The 17,482-nt window shown below is 38.3% G+C and overlaps 1 protein-coding gene across 3 annotated transcripts in view; it reads left to right on the top strand.

Moving 5' to 3' along the window:
• Positions 1-15,469, top strand: part of LOC149578117 (S-adenosyl-L-methionine-dependent methyltransferases superfamily protein) — a 182,842-nt gene extending 167,373 nt beyond the window's left edge. For 2 of the 3 annotated variants that reach the window (XM_089827586.1, XM_089827592.1), the window contains 3 exons: positions 14,473-14,535; positions 14,700-14,810; positions 14,992-15,469. In XM_089827586.1, coding sequence (XP_089683712.1) covers positions 14,473-14,535; positions 14,700-14,810; positions 14,992-15,237 — 420 coding nt within the window. In that variant the 3' untranslated portion in view covers positions 15,238-15,469. The remainder of the gene's footprint in view (positions 1-14,472; positions 14,536-14,699; positions 14,811-14,991) is intronic. The other variant, XM_089827589.1, reaches the window with a different exon arrangement.
• Positions 15,470-17,482: the final 2,013 nt, after the last annotated feature.

Genomic DNA, 17,482 nt, shown 5'->3' with positions numbered 1-17,482 from the left:
GAGAGTTTTGGGAATACAGAATTAATGTCTATTTGAAGTGTTTGGGCAGGAAGAGTTTACCAATATCAGAAATGAAATTAATGCTTTCAATACTTTCACTGTATCATATAAGGTGTACTTCTTTAATGAATCGGGTGGCTTTAACCCTGGCAGATATAAGTAATATTGTTGAAGACTTAAACCTTCCGTATAGTTGCCTCCTGTAGATGTTCTACCCAACATATATGTGGCACACAATATGGCTTCTCCTCTGCTTATACAAAAATACAATGATTGCCATAGACTCCAATATATTTTTGGTGTAGTCAGAGATAATATAATTATGCACCTTTAGAGGATGTATCTGTGTGTATTAAGAAGTGTTTATGGCATTTAGGATTTCTTATTGGTAGATATAGTTCTCCTTCGGATATCTCATCCATGCCACCTATTTTTCATGTTCGTACTTTAGATGATTTGTTAATCACAAACATTTCATGCTTGCTATCATTGATACTTCACGTATGATTTTTTTGGTTCATCATTGTAATTTTTTGTAGCTCAAAGACTTTACAAAATTGATGTGAAGGTATCACAACTAGGGTTTCAGATGGACATGACAGCAGATCTGATGGACACAGGTGTGGGGTGTCATGCCCAAAACTAAGGGCAAAAACACACCAACAATTTTTGTTTCAAAGTACTAATGGTTACTAAGTTAAGTTGTTGAAGTGTAACTATGTTACTATAGTATTGTTATGTAAGTATGCTAAGTCAAGCATACACCTTGAGGGGCATCATAACTAACAACAATAATGTGGTTGTCCTAACATTGGGATTGATCTAGTTAACGTCCCTCTATGGTTAACGTTTAAATCTCTATCGTAAGTTAGAGTTGAAGTTTTAACTAAACTGGTGGGGTTTCATAAATTGTTTGGTTAAGAGGATTAATTCCCAACCCCAAATGTAATTATTAACTTGTACCCTTAGACTTAGCTTTATCATTTAATTATTTAAAATTATGTTTATTATGTATTAACCTAATTAATCACACTTTAATCAACTTAAGGATTGACTACAATAATTAAGTTAAATATAATATTCTAAGGTTCACTTCTTTTTAATCCATTTCAAATGCATTGTTAACTGATACATCAATACGTTTGGTATCCCTACAAAAGGGCAATTAAAATAAAGATAATAATCAATTGAGTATTAAAGTTCACTTGTAATATTACAGGGGTAATATTAAATATAATCTACTTAAGGATAATATACAGTAATGTAGTTTAACCTTTTATCTAAAGTTAACCGGTATGTACAATTTTCAATTAGTTAAATATGTCATTGGGTTAACGCAAAATTAATTGTGGTTAACTTTTGGGTCATGTTTGTTTTTTTTTTTGGTATTTCGTAGGTTCCCTTGTTAGCCCCTTGCAAAATGGTGAAACCTTCATATTAAACTTGTTTCGTTATTTTGCAAGGTTTCTTGTCGGCCCCTTGCAAAATGGTGAAACCGTCACATTAAGCCTATTCGGCTATTTCGTAGGTTTGCATGCTAGTTCCTTGCAAAATGGCGAAACCGTCACATTATGCGTGTTCCCCTATTTTGTGGAGCTGCATGTTAATCCCTTGCAAAATGGCAAAGCCTTGAGACTACCATGTGTTTGCCTAGAATTGGGCTAACGGTGTTGTGGGTGAGTGTTGTTGCTGCTCTTAACAAGTGTTAAGAGCTGTGCATCTAGTTAATGACCAATGTTTTACGAATTTCAGGATCAATTTATGGAGATAATCATGTGAATCGCGGGATCCCCAAAATGCTGCCACATAGATGAGGTTAACCTTTCCTCTTATCCCATCCTGATAGTTTTGACAACCATGTGACATGCCACATTTCCTAAGGGCAGGCTTTTAAAGCCAACCTTTTTTGGCCTTACCAGCATGCTGCCAAAACTTCTTTTTAGTCAATATAGATTGTTTGTAGGGATTTCCTTGTAAGAATTATCTTCCTAGTTGTTGTATACACTTATTTGGGCCCCTCCCATCATTTCAAGGTGCAAGTTGAAGGAATATTACACAGAGATCAGATTTCTTCCCAATCTCTTGTATTTATTTGATCTTCTCCCTAAAACTTGACTACTACATGGATAGGATGCAAATTCCAAGGTTTGCTCAAGGATGTAATTTTGAATGTCTTAGCTGCTTATACTCTTATTTAAACTTTATTTATTTAAAATCAAGGTCACTTGGAGACGGGGAGACTTGGAGGTCTCCGGTACAACAATTTTTCAAAAATAGGAGACGTGGGTACTTGGAGACGGCAATTTATTTTTTAAATAGTTTAAAGAGTCTAATACTAAATACAAAATTTGAAAATAGTAATATTGTAAAACTAAAAGAATAAAGTAAATAATAATAGTAATGTCACATTAATATAGAGTCAAATATTTCAAAACTCACATAATCACAATATTGTATCTCATAGACATACTTTTTTTTCGAATATTGCATATGATCATCATCATATCAGATTGATAATCATTGAGATTATGATTGCATATTCAAATTTTAAATTCAAGAAAGTATAGTTTGATGCTGAATTGCCGTATGCAAACAAAAATGAACAAACTTAGTACAATAAACAAAAAACAGAAATCTATCGAGTACTAGTATGTTGATGGTACTATCATCTACTCCACAAGGTTGTGATCATCCATCTCAAGGTCTTCAGCTGTCATGCTCTCCAAAAAATCATCTCTCCAACTTAGGTTCCTCTGATGGTAGTACAACCGGGAGCAATTCATAAAGGCCATTTGGTTCAACTACTTCCACCATGGCTGCAACATCTCCATCATGTGCAATTTGATCCATTTTGCTGAGGGACATTCCATGTGTTTACCTTATAGGGTAAAAGGTTACTTATTGCATGTAGTATGGTAAGATATAACACAAAACAGATACTTTATTCATATACGCAATATGCACTCAATGCTTACAATCTGATTACAATGATTATGATCATTCTCCAAAGTCCCTTCCGGACGGTGTACATATACTTTCCTGAAGGGGTGACTCAATTGTCACGCGCCTGTTTGGATACTATTCTACCCGTCGGCTACAATATAGAATTTACCGACGACACCATGTATGTAGGATCGATATGAGAGAGAAGGCGGAGTGTTCTATGAATGTACACCAAGTTCTCTGCTTTCTTTGACCCCAATCGGTTCCTCTTCAATGAATGAATAAAACCATAAGTGCTCCAATTCCTCTCACAAGTTGAAGAACTAGCCACTCGTGACAACAATCTTATTGCAAATGATTGCAACTCAGGAGTATCACCTCCATAGTTCCACCACCATTCTATAGGGTCTTTCTTTGCTCACATATCATATAAAGCTTCCGCTGAAGCAAAATCACCTTGTCCACGTGAAAACGTATTCCATTAACTCCTTATAACTGAAGTCTCATCACCTCGACCATAAATCTTTTTTATTGCAGCCCAAAACCCCTTCATTGCTTCTCTATCCTCATGTGGGGCCCTCTTCTTGGTCTCCTCTGTATTATGCCATTTAGGATTTAAGGCATATGCAGCACAATGAAGGGGTGTGTTCAACTTATTCCATCTTCCATGGAGTTTATCTTCTATCAAAGGATATAAAGAGGGATCTCTAGCATTTGTTATTGTCTTGATTCTTTTACACATGGATTCCATTTCCTCATAAATCTCCCCCAAACATGGCCTATCCGAGTTTGCAAATTTGATCACCTCACAAATGGGCCTAATAAATGCCACAACAAATCTAACATCAGCCCAAAAGTAATCATCAAGAACCAAACTTCTCACCTCAGCTGCAGTGTCTGATGTAGACTATCTCCAAGAAGCCCATGCATCACTAACCATGATGGAACACAAAGCTCCTTTGACTTCACAAAGGCGGTCAAGAAGAATAAAATAAGATGCAAACCTTGTATCAGCTGGTCTCAAGAATTCCATTCTGGCAAATTTCTAAAGTTTTTAAAGTTACTAATTTATTCAATAAAATATTTAAAATGATTTTAATCATCTAAAGTGTCATTGGTCTTAATTTTTGCATTAAAAATATTAAAATGAGGGCAAAAATATATAAAATTATTTAATATTATATTTTACATTATATTTTATTAGGAGACTTCGGGGAAACTTCACCTTTTGGATTAGGAGACTGGGAGACTTCAAGAGACTTTGCCATGAAGTCTCCAACTTTTTTTGAGGTCTCCAGAGACGTAAAAAGTCTTCGAGACACGACTTTTAGGGGGGAGATAGGTCTCCCTGTAACCATGTTTAAAATTGAATCATATAAACTTTCCAAAGACAGGTAAATGTAAAGTAGACTTCTCATATTTTATATTTAAAACAAGATTTCTAGAAAACAACTCAACTAGTATTCCAATACGGATTTAACTATTTAAGAATATTATAAGTAACTGTAACTCCAGCTGTAGGTATTGAGTCGGTTAACTAGTCATGTTAAACTCCTGCAAAATACAAATGCTACAGGAAAAGATTTTATTTTCTTTCTATCTCTATTTGCTTGTTCCAAATTTGTGATGGGTTATTTTGGTAGGTAAATCTATTTGTACACAGAAAACAAATAAATATGCCATCATTTTAAGTGAACTAATCTCTCTATTAGGACAACATGAATTCCTAAATCGGTTACTATAGAAAGACAGGCCATTTCTTTTTTATAAAACCAGAATTTGCATTTCGACTCTTCAGAACAATAACCAAGTTTTCTTTCTTTATATCTGTATAATAAAGATCAAATTGGCTTTCCATATTTATTAAAAATAACAACTTACAACACTTCTACAAGTCCTTACCTTACATAAAAAACAGAACTACATAAAACATTAACAAATTTCTTTTTCTTTTATATCTCTCTTACAACAATAACAAAATCAAACAACCTGCAACCTATCCAAATATCCCTTCCTTTTCTTTTATGGAAGAAAATTAAAAAGTATATCTTTTTTTAACGATACATATTGGCTTTTCCCAATACAAGTTACTAAAGAATATATTACATAATACGAGCTCTTCTCCCATTTTTTTTCCTGATATAGCAAGAATAAATCTATAACTATATTCTTTCTTTTTCATCCACAACTTGAGCAGTTGAAACCAGTCTTTCTCCTTCTTTCCAACAAGAGCTCCAATAACCAAATCTGCAATAACACAAGGATAACCATGGGAAGCTTACCTCCAAACCTAGGCCTCTATGGGACCCCCCGAGCTTCAAGAACCAAGGCTACACAGGCTACATACAGTCAACTCTCAAAGATGTAATAATAGCAACAACAAAACACATGGAACACCCTTCCAAAGCTTTCACAAATAGGTTATCAAGAACCCATTAAAGAGGGTGAAGGTGGACCAAGCCCAAGAGGAGATGTCATACATAAATGAATAATGACCAAATTACATGCCTTGACAAGGGTTCAAGATAACCATAATAACATGTGTTTCCAAGGCTTCAAGATCACCAATACCCTTTCTTCTTACACAAATAAATGTCCCCTTATTGTTTACCGTATGGTTTAATTAAGCAACGCACACAGGAAATTGATACGAACAGCGAACAGCAAATAGCAGAACTTCTATTATTATTCGCATATGCCAACAGTACATTATGCTTTTCTCATATGATATTGATATTGATAAGATCCCCCTACAATGCTTCCCAAAGGGGTTATAAATACTTTCCGACGAACCTTCCCGAAGGTATCCGTCGGCCAAGTACATTATACCCGCTACAAACTATTCACCGTCAGCTACATAACAAGAACTTTCCCGAAGGGACCCGTCGGCCGATACACAATTTCTTTTCCGAAGGGACCCGTCGGCCGATACACAATTTCTACCGACGATATCATTCCCCCCAAAAAAGAAAAGTCGTCTCCTGACGACTACACAACAAAACTCAAACAACTAATACAACAATATTGATCTGCCATATTACTTTCACATTCATCCCGTTGTATCTATAGCCTTTGCTAACACAATAGTGACTCTTCAAGCTGACCTTGATAGCCACCTGTGCTGCTTTCTCTGCTTCCAACTCCTCGGTACCCTGAGCCAAGTGTCGCTGCACTGCCTCCAACTGGATGATCAGCTCCTCCCGAGCTCTCTACACATCCACCAAGATAGCCTCACAGCCAACACTTGCTCCCACTGCCTCTGGTACACAGAAAATGCCTGCTGTAGCTCCAAGTCTTCTCAACTGGTCAGACTCCCACGACTGATATCCGCAACGACTGGGGGTCCAGGGGGCAACGCCCCCGGCGGGGTCGAGGGGCAGCGCCCCGGGTGCGCTCCCTGACCAAATTAGCACTTTGTAACCCACACAGAAATGCACGGAACACACCATTTCTGTCATTATCTGCCGATTCTGCACTCTTTCTGGCAACCACGGATACATCCCCTTCCCTTTGGCATCATTTGTCACTCATTCTGAACAACTTGATTCTGTCGTCGTTCTTTTTTTTTTTTTTTTATAGAAAACCTCCTGTCATCCTTCTGTGATGAAATCCATACGGCTTCCAACTTGACACAATCTAGATTCCAATCTGCTTTAAAAAAAACCGTACTGCAATATCCCACCGTCTGTACTTTGAAGGTGGCAACCGTACATTGCCTTAAAACCGTACTTCAAATTTGAAACCCGTACCTTGTCTAAAAAAAACCGTACACCATTCTTCAGATGTTAAAACCGTACGGTATTCCTCCTTTATTGTGAAATCCGTACGGTGGTGCTCTTTCCTGCATATATTGCATACCGTACAATGCCCTTCATTGTGAAATCCGTACGGTATCGCTAAAATCCGTACTTTTAACAATGAAACCCATACGGTACTATGCAATCCGTATCTTACCAATGGAAAACCGTACGATGCTGAAAAATCCGTACCTTGCCAATGAAAAACCGTACTTCACTTATAAAAACCGTACGGCACTTCAAAATCCGTACTTATGAAAAACCGTACAGCGCTTCAAATCCGTATGGTGCTTTCCAGAAACCGTACGGTGCTTTTCTTTTGTTTTTTTTTTTTTAATTTTTTAGAGAAACTCACTTCTGGAACAATTATGTACAATATTTACATATATACAGTACTTACAGTCTTCTCTCAGTTATTCGTCCACGGGGGTGCGTTACTTCTTTCATTGCAGACATTCAACTTCGACCTCTTCACTACATCGAATACTTCCTTTCGGTCTAGCATCCACTGTTTTATTGCTCCGTTATTGCTTACTTCCCGCATCTGGTACGGTCCGACCCATTGAATTTTGAACTTGCCTGGTTTGATCTCATTCCGATCGTCGTACTTCAACACCCACTGTCCGAGTTGAAACCTACTACGCCTATTCTGTGTCATCTCCATATCGCCCAGTTTGTTCCCAAAGCTCCGTACTATGGACTCCGTCAACTGCCCCTTCTGGCCGCCAATAACCCGTCCACTCCGTACTGCTGCAACTTTTATTAGACCCTTCCGCTTTGTTTCCTGTGCAGACCGTATCGTGTGCCTTCCTTGCTGCTGGTACCTTTCTGCTATATTTGTGGTTTGACATAATACTTTCTTCCTGCGCAGTTGTACAGTAGAATTTTTCCTTCTTTTGGGTTCGTACTGTATGTTCTGTCCTTCAGCTTCAGTCATATCCGCGTTTTCTTCTTCGGCTTCTCTATGTTGCTTCGAACATTCATTTCTTCCTTCGGCTTCTCCATGTTCCTTCAGACATTCATTTCCTCCGTCGACTTCTCTGTGTTCCTTCGGACATTCATTTCCTCCTTTCTTACCTTCCTCGATCCTTAGCATATTACAACTTGGAAAGAGCTCATAATCCTCTATCTGCCAGTGGTAAAAGACCATTTACTGAATCCAGATCATCATCTCCTTCCAATCGTAGGACTCCCTCCTGATCGGGTTCCATACTCTGCCTTCTCTCATCATCTTCTCCTTCGGAATCCGACGATAGAGCTTCTTCTCCAACCATCTGAGTGTGTAGATCAATGACATACTTCTGGCCTTTGCTTTCAAGTGATAAAGTATTTTTCTTCCAATCGTGTTTTGCCTTGGCTTGTATCAACCACCCCCGGCCCAGAATGGCATCATATCCTCTCCGCTTCAGTGGGATCACGACAAAGTCCAACAGGAATGGTTGTGTTCCAATCGTCACTGGTTGTGCTGTCAGGACTCCCAATGGCTTGATTCCATGTTGATCGGCCGTTAGCAGCTGGAATGTAGGCGGCCATAATGTCGGCTGTCCCAACTTTTTCCAAGTGTCTTCAGGCAACACATTGACATCGGACCCTCCGTCCACAATTGTTTCTGTCAATACAGTCCCGAGAATTCCCATTTCGACGACTGCTGGATGGTGTCCGGATGAGAGGGCTAACAACATCGGATCTTCTGCACTTGCGCCACTTTCCTTCTCCTTTTTGTGCACTGTACTTGCTCCACTTTCTTGCTTCCTTCCATGTTCTCCTGGTAGTTGAGCAGCGGGAACAATGTTTGTGAGTGCCGATCGGAGCTGAGGCATAGTGAGCAACAGATCACTTATCCTGACAGGTATCTCGGCTTGCGAAATTTGCCGGACAATGTTTTGTTCTGCGCAGTTCCGTACGGAAGTACTCGGCGTGTCCTTCAGGTGTGCCGTTTCTGCCTGTGTTGCTTTCTGGATCTCTACCCGTGCTTCTTCCAGTCTCTTCTTTTCTTCCGCCGGGTTGGGGTACACTTTTGCTTACTTCCGTGTGATGGCCAAAACCTCTTCTTCGTTCGTCCCGACGGTGATCAAGTTTACTCCCGACTTCGGACACCTAGCATCTTCATGATCACCAGGTCCACACCATCTGCATAACAACTTCGGTGTGTTCGCTATTGTACACTCTCGGGCGAAATGACCCCACAGATTGCATGCACGGCATTGAACTATCGGCCGACCATTCGCATCATACTGAATTCGACTCCTTCCACCATTATTGTTGTTGCTGGTATTGTTGTTATTTTGACCGTGCCGGTTGTTTCTATATCCACCCGATGTGGCACCTTCCGTACTGGTGTTCCCTTTCCCTCCGGACGGGGAGGCCTCCTGTGTCAGGAACACTTGCTGCGGTGTTCTTGTTTTCAAATTGAAAGGGCATTCCTTTACTGAGTGTCCCATAATCTGGCAGATCTCGCAAAATTGCTCTTTCGGGCAGGATCCCTTCGTATGGCCTTCTTTCTTACATTCTGTGCACCATAGGTCATTGCCCTTAGGTTCCTTGTTCATGTTCTTGAATTCCTTCATCATTCGAATCATGTCTTTCTGAAGGGCACGAACCTTCTTGTTGCTTCCTTCGTCATCGCTGCTATCATTTCCTGAGGATGCATCGTCATCTGAATCGGACGAGCTGGTCTTCTTCTTCTTTGTCTTCTGGTCACTTTCGAGGTTCATTGCCCGGTTGTAAGCTTCAATGTATGTTGATGGTGGCACGATCTTCATCTTCTTCCGCAACTTCGGGTGAAGGCCTTCAATGAACCATCGTTTCTGTAACCCGTCAGCTGGCTTATTCTCCATCTTACTGATTAAGTCCTTCAACCTCCTGGCAAAGACTCGTACAGTTTCATTCTTCTTTTGCTTGGTATTGAATATCTCTGCGACAATTTCATTGTCATCACGCAAAAGTTGAAATTCTGCGATGAACTCCTTAATGTTATCCCAACTATTCAATTTCTGTGGATCAGCATCAGTAAACCAATCAATGGCAACACCCCGTAGGGTTGCGGGAAATTGTCTGATCCATTCGTTTGTATCTGTTATGTCATTCGCCCTCCAGATCGTTTCACATGTTTTACAATGTCGAATGGGATCAGCTGCTTCATCACCATCAAATTTAGGCAATTTTTCCTTCGGACCTGCCATTATTACTATATGTCGAGGGTTTTGTTGTGTACCTGCGCTGTTTTGCACTCCCGCGCTGTTTTGAGCACCTGCGCTGTTCTGAACACCCGCGCTGTTCTGGATACCCGCGCTGTTCTGTGCACCCGCGCTGTTCTGGACACTCGCGTTGTTCTGTACACTCGTGCTGTTCTGGACACCCGCGCTGTTTTGCACGCCCGCGCTGTTTTCTGCTTCCGCGCTGTTTTCAACACCCGCACTGTTTTCTGCTTCCGCGCTGTTTTCAACACCCGCGCAGTTTTCTGCTTCCGCGTTGTTTGGTGAAGAAGAGGGTTTGTCAACCGTAGCTGTCCGTTCCGGAAGTATATCTCGGACGAAGAGTTCACTCCACGCTCGTGCTCCTTCTGCACTCTGAGCCGTGCGAGTCGATCTGCTTCCGTCAGGATTCTCTTCTCGTGGCGTATGCAGGTTCAGAAACTCCTCCCTCGCTTCTTCCACCAAATCAAGCCGTTGTCGAGTCTCCTTCAACAATCCTTCCGCACTCTTGCTTCCGTCGGAAATCTTCTGAAACCTCCTTCGACGCTCTATCTGCTGAGCCAAAATTAAATTTTCCTGCGCAACGCGTATGTCATCTTTTTCCTTTAGCTTACTCTTGTCTTTGTTCAACTGATTCGACATTTAATTCATCTCCGCCTGCCTGCGTGCCAGATCCATCGGGCAACGGCGCCAAATGTTTACTGTATGGATTAATTAAGCAACGCACACAGGAAATCGATACGAACACCGAACAGCAAATAGCAGAACTTCTATTATTATTCGCATATGCCAACAGTACATTATGCTTTTCTCATATGATATTGATATTGATAAGATCCCCCTACAATGCTTCCCGAAGGGGTTATAAATACTTTCCGACGAACCTTCCCGAAGGTATCCGTCAGCCAAGTATATTATACCCGCTACAAACTATTCACTGTCGGCTACATAACAAGAACTTTCCCGAAGGGACCCGTCGGCCGATACACAATTTCCTTTCCGAAGGGACCCGTTGGCCGATACACAATTTCTACCGACGACACTTATCATCCCCAATGTGTGAATACACAAATGGTAGCATGGATACCATATTCCATACCATATCCCTGTTCTCCATGAGAAGAGACTCTGCACTATGAGGGCTGCTCAACTAACCTCTTCACCCGCAAGGCCACTCCTTCCCTCCCAAGGGTGAGTAATGACTTGAACTCCCATGAACTTACAGTCAAGGGAAAACAAAGGAAAACAATGCCAATCACAATAGAATGCATACAAAAAACCAAGAAAATTATTGCTACAGCATGAAACAACAAGCATTTCCTTCCATGGAAAAAGGCACCAACCTTGAATCCAAAGGTTGGTGCCTTTCCTTTCCTTCCTAAGGCTTCTCCCAAAAAATCCTCCAAAACTAACAATGTCTCTAAAACTAGAGAGCGGGTGAACAACCTCTAAGTCCTACCAAGTCCCTCTAAAAAGGCCTCCAACACATTACCCAACAACTTGCCCTAATGGAAAGGACTTCAAGTCCTTTTCTCTTAGACACTTGTTCCCCTCACAAATGTGAGATGAACCAAAAGGGTGGAGAAAGAGAAAATGGACATGGTCTCTTCCATTTTTGCCACTTTTGAAAGTTTGTACTTTTGGAGGGTCATAAATGTGATTTGGACACTCTAATGGTCAGAATTTAACCCCCAACCCATACTACACTCATATGGTTAGTTAATCTTGGCTTAAACAACTCACTGGGTTCACTTTTAACCCCTCTAAAGTTCACTTGAAGTCAACCTTCGGGTTCATCATGATGGGACCTCACTCAAGTCTCTCAAATCAAGTGGGTTTGCTTAGGTAGCTTATTAGATCCTACACTAGGTTAGGTAGCTCTTTGCCAAACCTGAAGTGGACATGTCACAGCCACATAAACAAATACAATTGTCAAGTGACACTACAAAACACACTTCACAAATACAAGTGGCATGTCCAATCACATAATGAAATTTAAAGTAATAACATTCATCCAAATTATGTTTACAAATAAAATATAATGCAATGAGGTTTTGATCACTTCATTAGATTAAACCTTGGTTTTCACTGTTTCACATAGGTCTAACCTTGGTTCTCTGATTAAATTCTATGGTTAATTCCCTGCACACTAAATTCGAGTATTAGTAGTTCTAGGAAATCATATATATAAAATAAATGCTACATAATTAAATTCAGCATTTGACATTTTTAATCCATATTCAAATAAACCTTCACTTTCAAAGCAATGTTATTAATCCAATTCTCATATAAAGTATTTGCAGAATCCAAACATCATGTAATATTCATCAATATCAATTTCAACTTCAAAAACATAATTCATGTATCCAGTATAATAAGATCATGAAATCCATATGTTAATCTTCACCATCATAATCATCTAAATCTGTTAGTCATAATGCATATAGAGTATGCAAAAGTATCTTCAACCAAATATTTAACATCTAATTCACATTCCCACATAATAGACTGAAACTCATCATAATATAGCAATTTAATATTTCTTACCACACAATATCCATTTAATGTTACCCACATAACTGTTCACTTTTATAATCTAACATTAGGTTATCATATGAGTACTTCCTATCATGATACCAATTCCTCCTACTGTTCTCCAATAATTCTCATGAAGGTAAATATCGAATCGCATCACCAATTTAGCCATAAATTCAATTATCCCTAAGTAAGCATGAAATATCCTGATGTTTTCAACATGGTTTCTGAAATCAACATAGTCAATAGTATTAATTCTTGGTCAACAAAATCCAATTCATAATATAACAACATAAGGTATCTAATAGGGCGGAAGGGGGGCCTTATAATAAAAGTGACAAGAATGCTATAACAACAGATACACCTCAATCTGAGAATTGAATACAAAATGCCCACATGATATTAAGAATCCTCAAATCCCTATTAGACACCATGTTAAAATGTATTATAATCAAATCATCACAAGGGGAAAAAAAAAACGTGAGTATAATTCCTAGCAAGGAACTATAACAAGGTACCCATTTGAACACTTCATCTCACTACTTTATCAATTCTAATCCCTCATAGGGAGACATTCAAAGAGTTAAGATTTACAATAAGGCATGAGAGGAGGGGTCTTACATGGGGGCATAGTCATCATTCTCTTCACATGAATATCTTGTATCTTTTTCTTGATCATCTTTAGTTTTCTTTTGCCCATTCCTACTATTGAAATTACCCAGTTTCATTTTCTAGAATCCTACTATGCACTCAAATCTGAAAATTTTCATCTTTCTTTCGTCTACATCGCTCTTGTGGTGGTCCTTGTATCTTATTTGACTTATACTATAAATCCATTAGAAACACATTTCTTATCGTAGACCCTTCTAATGCTGCAAATCCTACCTAATCATCACCATAAAATTTGAATCATTTTGACCCTTTGCAAATTCTATCATGATCGCCTTTGCACATCCTGTTTGATTCCCATCACAAGCACACATCATTTTTAGTAGTCTCATCCCCCTTGAGTGTTTTTATTTTGAATACCTTTATTACACACACCACAAACACCAAACACTAAGTCTACACACACATCCAATCTTCCAAAAGTGCTCTACTGGGGGTTGAAACAAACTAAATGGGTCCCAGGGACTTAATGAGGCAGTGTCTTGAGCACAGTCACATCTAAGGTCCACATGCTTGAGCTTAGATCGGAAGAGTTTCAGAAGTGGTGGAGTCATTCTGCAAGTGAAAATAGGACCTACACAGTTATGGAAAAGCCTTGATAATTTTAAACTTGTAATGGTTAGCACCCTAGAAGGTCCTTAGGGTGAAGACTCATAGAGAAGCCTTGCTTGTGCCAGTAAAGGGCCATAGCACCCTGCTTGTGGAGCCGCTGCACCTAGAGTGAGGGGCAGCCTCTGGAGCATAACAACCAACTTCCACACGTGCTTCAGCTCGAATTGCACAAACTTCAGAAGAGATGGAGTCATTCTGCAAGTGGGAACAAGACCTACAGACAATCACAGATAAGCCTTGAAAAGTCCAGACTGGTACCAGTAAAGGGCCATAATGCTTTACAAGGCCCCTTGCATCCTGCCTGTGGAGCTGCTGTGCCCAGGTTGAGGGTTTAATGCACTCCTGTTAGAAAAGTTTTAAAGTTTCCATATTCTTCTGAAAGCCTATTTTGGATCTTCAGTGTCATTTTTGATACCAGAACTGATCAATTCCTCATGCATTCTCTCCATTTTAGTATTATTCGTAAATCTCTCTTAAACATCCTATTTCTTAGTTTTATATATCAATTTACCTATCTCCGCTTTTCGTACTAGCTAATCTATAAAATCAGTTTTGATTTTTATTTCAGCAATTTCTTGTGTGTATGTTTACATATCTGATTCATGCTTAAAAAGAGCACTTATTTGAAGAAATAGACTATCTTAACCCCTTTACTATTAGATTGAACCCGTTATATTTTTATTTCAAAGTCATAAAAGAGACTGAGCATGATGTTTTTGCAGATGGATCCCAAGTACCAGCATTCTAATATTGAACTTTATGCAATGCAAATTAAGAATGAAATGGTAATAAATCCATTTAAAGTTGTTTCATATTAACTTCTTAGGGAAGGAATTTAACATGTTGGATTCTGGTTCATTGTTATAGTTTGATGGGATAGCTTACATTTTCAGACAATTATTGTAATTTATAAATTTAAGAATTACAACTGAGCATTTTAGCCTAACAGGCTTGTATGTCAACTGTTTTCAAATCTTGCCAGAGTGTGGCACCTCAGTTATGCTCTGAAATTCAGAATTCCTCGAAAGACTTTTCATGTGGCAACTCACGAGAAACACAGGTGGGTTTATTGGGAACAACTTTGTCGAAACTCCTTGACAAATGAAGATCTTGTTTTATGTTTTCCAAAGTTGTATAATGTAGTTAAAATTTGCAAGATAGCTGTGACCAAATCTTGCACAAAAAAATGCATGGTGTCATGACTTATGGCACAATGAATTAAGTTCACACCCTCTGAACAGGAGCACAATTTGTCTTCGAAGGATCTGGGCTTTAGTTCTAATGCCTCTTTACAATTGAATGAAGATGATTCTACAGAAATATACAATGACAGTGTTCATGACCAACTAGCAGATGAAATTGAAATAGCCAACTCTAGTTTGTCAGATGGCAATTTGGTCTCCAATTTGAAGAGCTGTGATACCTGGCAGTTAAGAAGATATGGGTCTCTTGCTGCACGCCTTCTTCAGAATGTTAAAACTCCCTGATTATTGAAAATGGATGAAACTCAATTATACCAATATTTTTTACAACAAATTTATATGAAGGTATGGTTCCATATTTGCTAACATGAACAGAATTTACCTGTTTTTGATGAAAATGCCTGGATCTGCTGCTTTTTTCATTTTGGCAAGTACTACTTCACTTCATAATAGCATTACATTTTATTAACCTGTAATTATATTCAACTAATCATGAACCTCTCCATTTACCATGCCATTTCCAGAGTTTTTCAAAAAGTTGGTTTGATTTTTTTATAAATTCATCTCTTTAGGTTCATTTTTTGAATTTATGAGACAAAAATATAGAGTGAAGTCAGATATAATATTATACTCTGAATATATCCTGTTTAGGAGTTAAATTTTAAGCCTCATTACAGGGTTTTCTTTTGCCCATCTATACCCTAATGAAAAGAGAGGGTTGCCCCTAAAATAGTATGTTATGATTCATAACGGAGTGGCTACTGTTTTAGGGCTAGCCATATGCTTTTTGTATAAATGCTCTCCATGAAGGCAAGATAAATTGTTTTAGAAGTCTAATGGAATTTTTATAAGCAGCATTTATTTTATTATATATTGCTTCTTTTTAATTTCTACAGATTTTATTTGACATAGAACAACAAAGTTAGTTTTTTTTTACTTGTACATTGTTATTTGGTATTTTGCCAATTTTTCTCACCTAAACATGGGTAGAATACCATTTATGTTGCTATCATGCCATGTAATTAGAATGCTACGGTTCCTTTAATGCTGCCATTGGAAAACAAGATTCCTCAGTGTACTGTTGATAGTCAATTCAAAAGTGAACATTGCCCTGAATAGGGATTTGTACCATGGAGTACATTTTGATTTTAAACAAGAACATACATGGCAGTTCATTAAATACATGTTACGCTTGAAGAGGGATTTTGGACGTAACATGTTCATCTAGGAGGAGACATTTGGAATTTGTAGGCATGGAAAAATATGCATTTTTGGTTTCAGTCACTGTCACAATATCATTTCATCCCAGCTCTTTTCTCTAATTCCACATTTTTTTTTTTCAATCATTGAGTGCAAATTTTGAAATGCAAGTCCAAGAAGTTGCAATTTGGAATTTTGGTCTTTAATAAAACCCATCTGGAGTTGTTCTTTTGAAGTGATTCCATGCTCAGTCTAGCTAGTTCATACCATTGAAGGAAAGGTCTCGATCATATTGTTTCTTCATATATCTATAAAATTGTATGCTGAAGTCTATATATAACTTGTGAGTGCAAGTAAATTTTATCAAGATGTGACCATATGCACTAGAATTCCTGTAGAACAAATCTTTTGTGATACAATTTTTGTTAGCCAGCAATGATTTTGAAAATCAATAGCCATGAAGCAACTTTGATTATGAAGACGCATCCTATTTATAAGGTCATTTAGAAGAAATATCTAAATTGGGGAAACATCAAAAAGTGGTTCCGATATGCTGAGATCATAGACCCAAAAAGATAAACGAATTTTGACCAAGATGCCAAATGGGTTTCCTTGGAGCATTGTAGCAGATTTGTAGGTCACCACCCCAAATCATTGGGCTTTTAGATTTGACCATTTTAATTGTGCTTTATTGGGCTTTCGACATTTTCAGGTTCTCTATGGTGCATGAATTGACAAAGTGAAATACCAACAGTGCATGTGTTAAGGTTGTAGCTTCTGTCGGATTGATTTTATCGTGAGATACCTTGTTGATGGTAAATCATCTTTAAGATAAATATCTTATATGGTTAATATATTAATATTACATATATGCTTAAAGATGAGTTATACATATAGTTATTTATTAAATAATGATGATTAACTATAGAGACATGTCTCCTTTCATATTTAGGAGTCTTCAAATCTGCGTTGGGAAGACATCAATCACATTGGCCATGTTAGTACATTTGTAGAAAAGGTTCAAATTATTCAACATGGTATCAGAGCAGGTTGTAGATGTAAGAAGAGACTGGACATTCAAATTTTGGAGAACTGAAATAAAGAAGCACATGTTGACAACAGAGAAAATAAGAAGATAATCAATATCAATGATGGTCTTTCCATTGATCCATTAATATGTAGAAACAATAGTGGATTCAGACTGCATTTCCGCACCAAATATTGTAGATTCTGGTCATGAAACAAAATTTATAGGAAAATAAGTAAAGAAATTTTAAAATGGTTCTTTATCTCTATTATCAAACCAACATAGTTGTTGTTAATGGAGCAT

This window comes from Cupressus sempervirens, chromosome 1 (genome assembly GCF_028749045.1).
Source record: "Cupressus sempervirens isolate cs-2001-9-10 chromosome 1, ASM2874904v1, whole genome shotgun sequence".
Taxonomy (NCBI): Eukaryota; Viridiplantae; Streptophyta; class Pinopsida; order Cupressales; family Cupressaceae; genus Cupressus; species Cupressus sempervirens.
The sequence above is the reverse complement of the archived record's forward strand: the minus strand, read 5'-3'. Positions and strand labels throughout refer to the sequence as shown.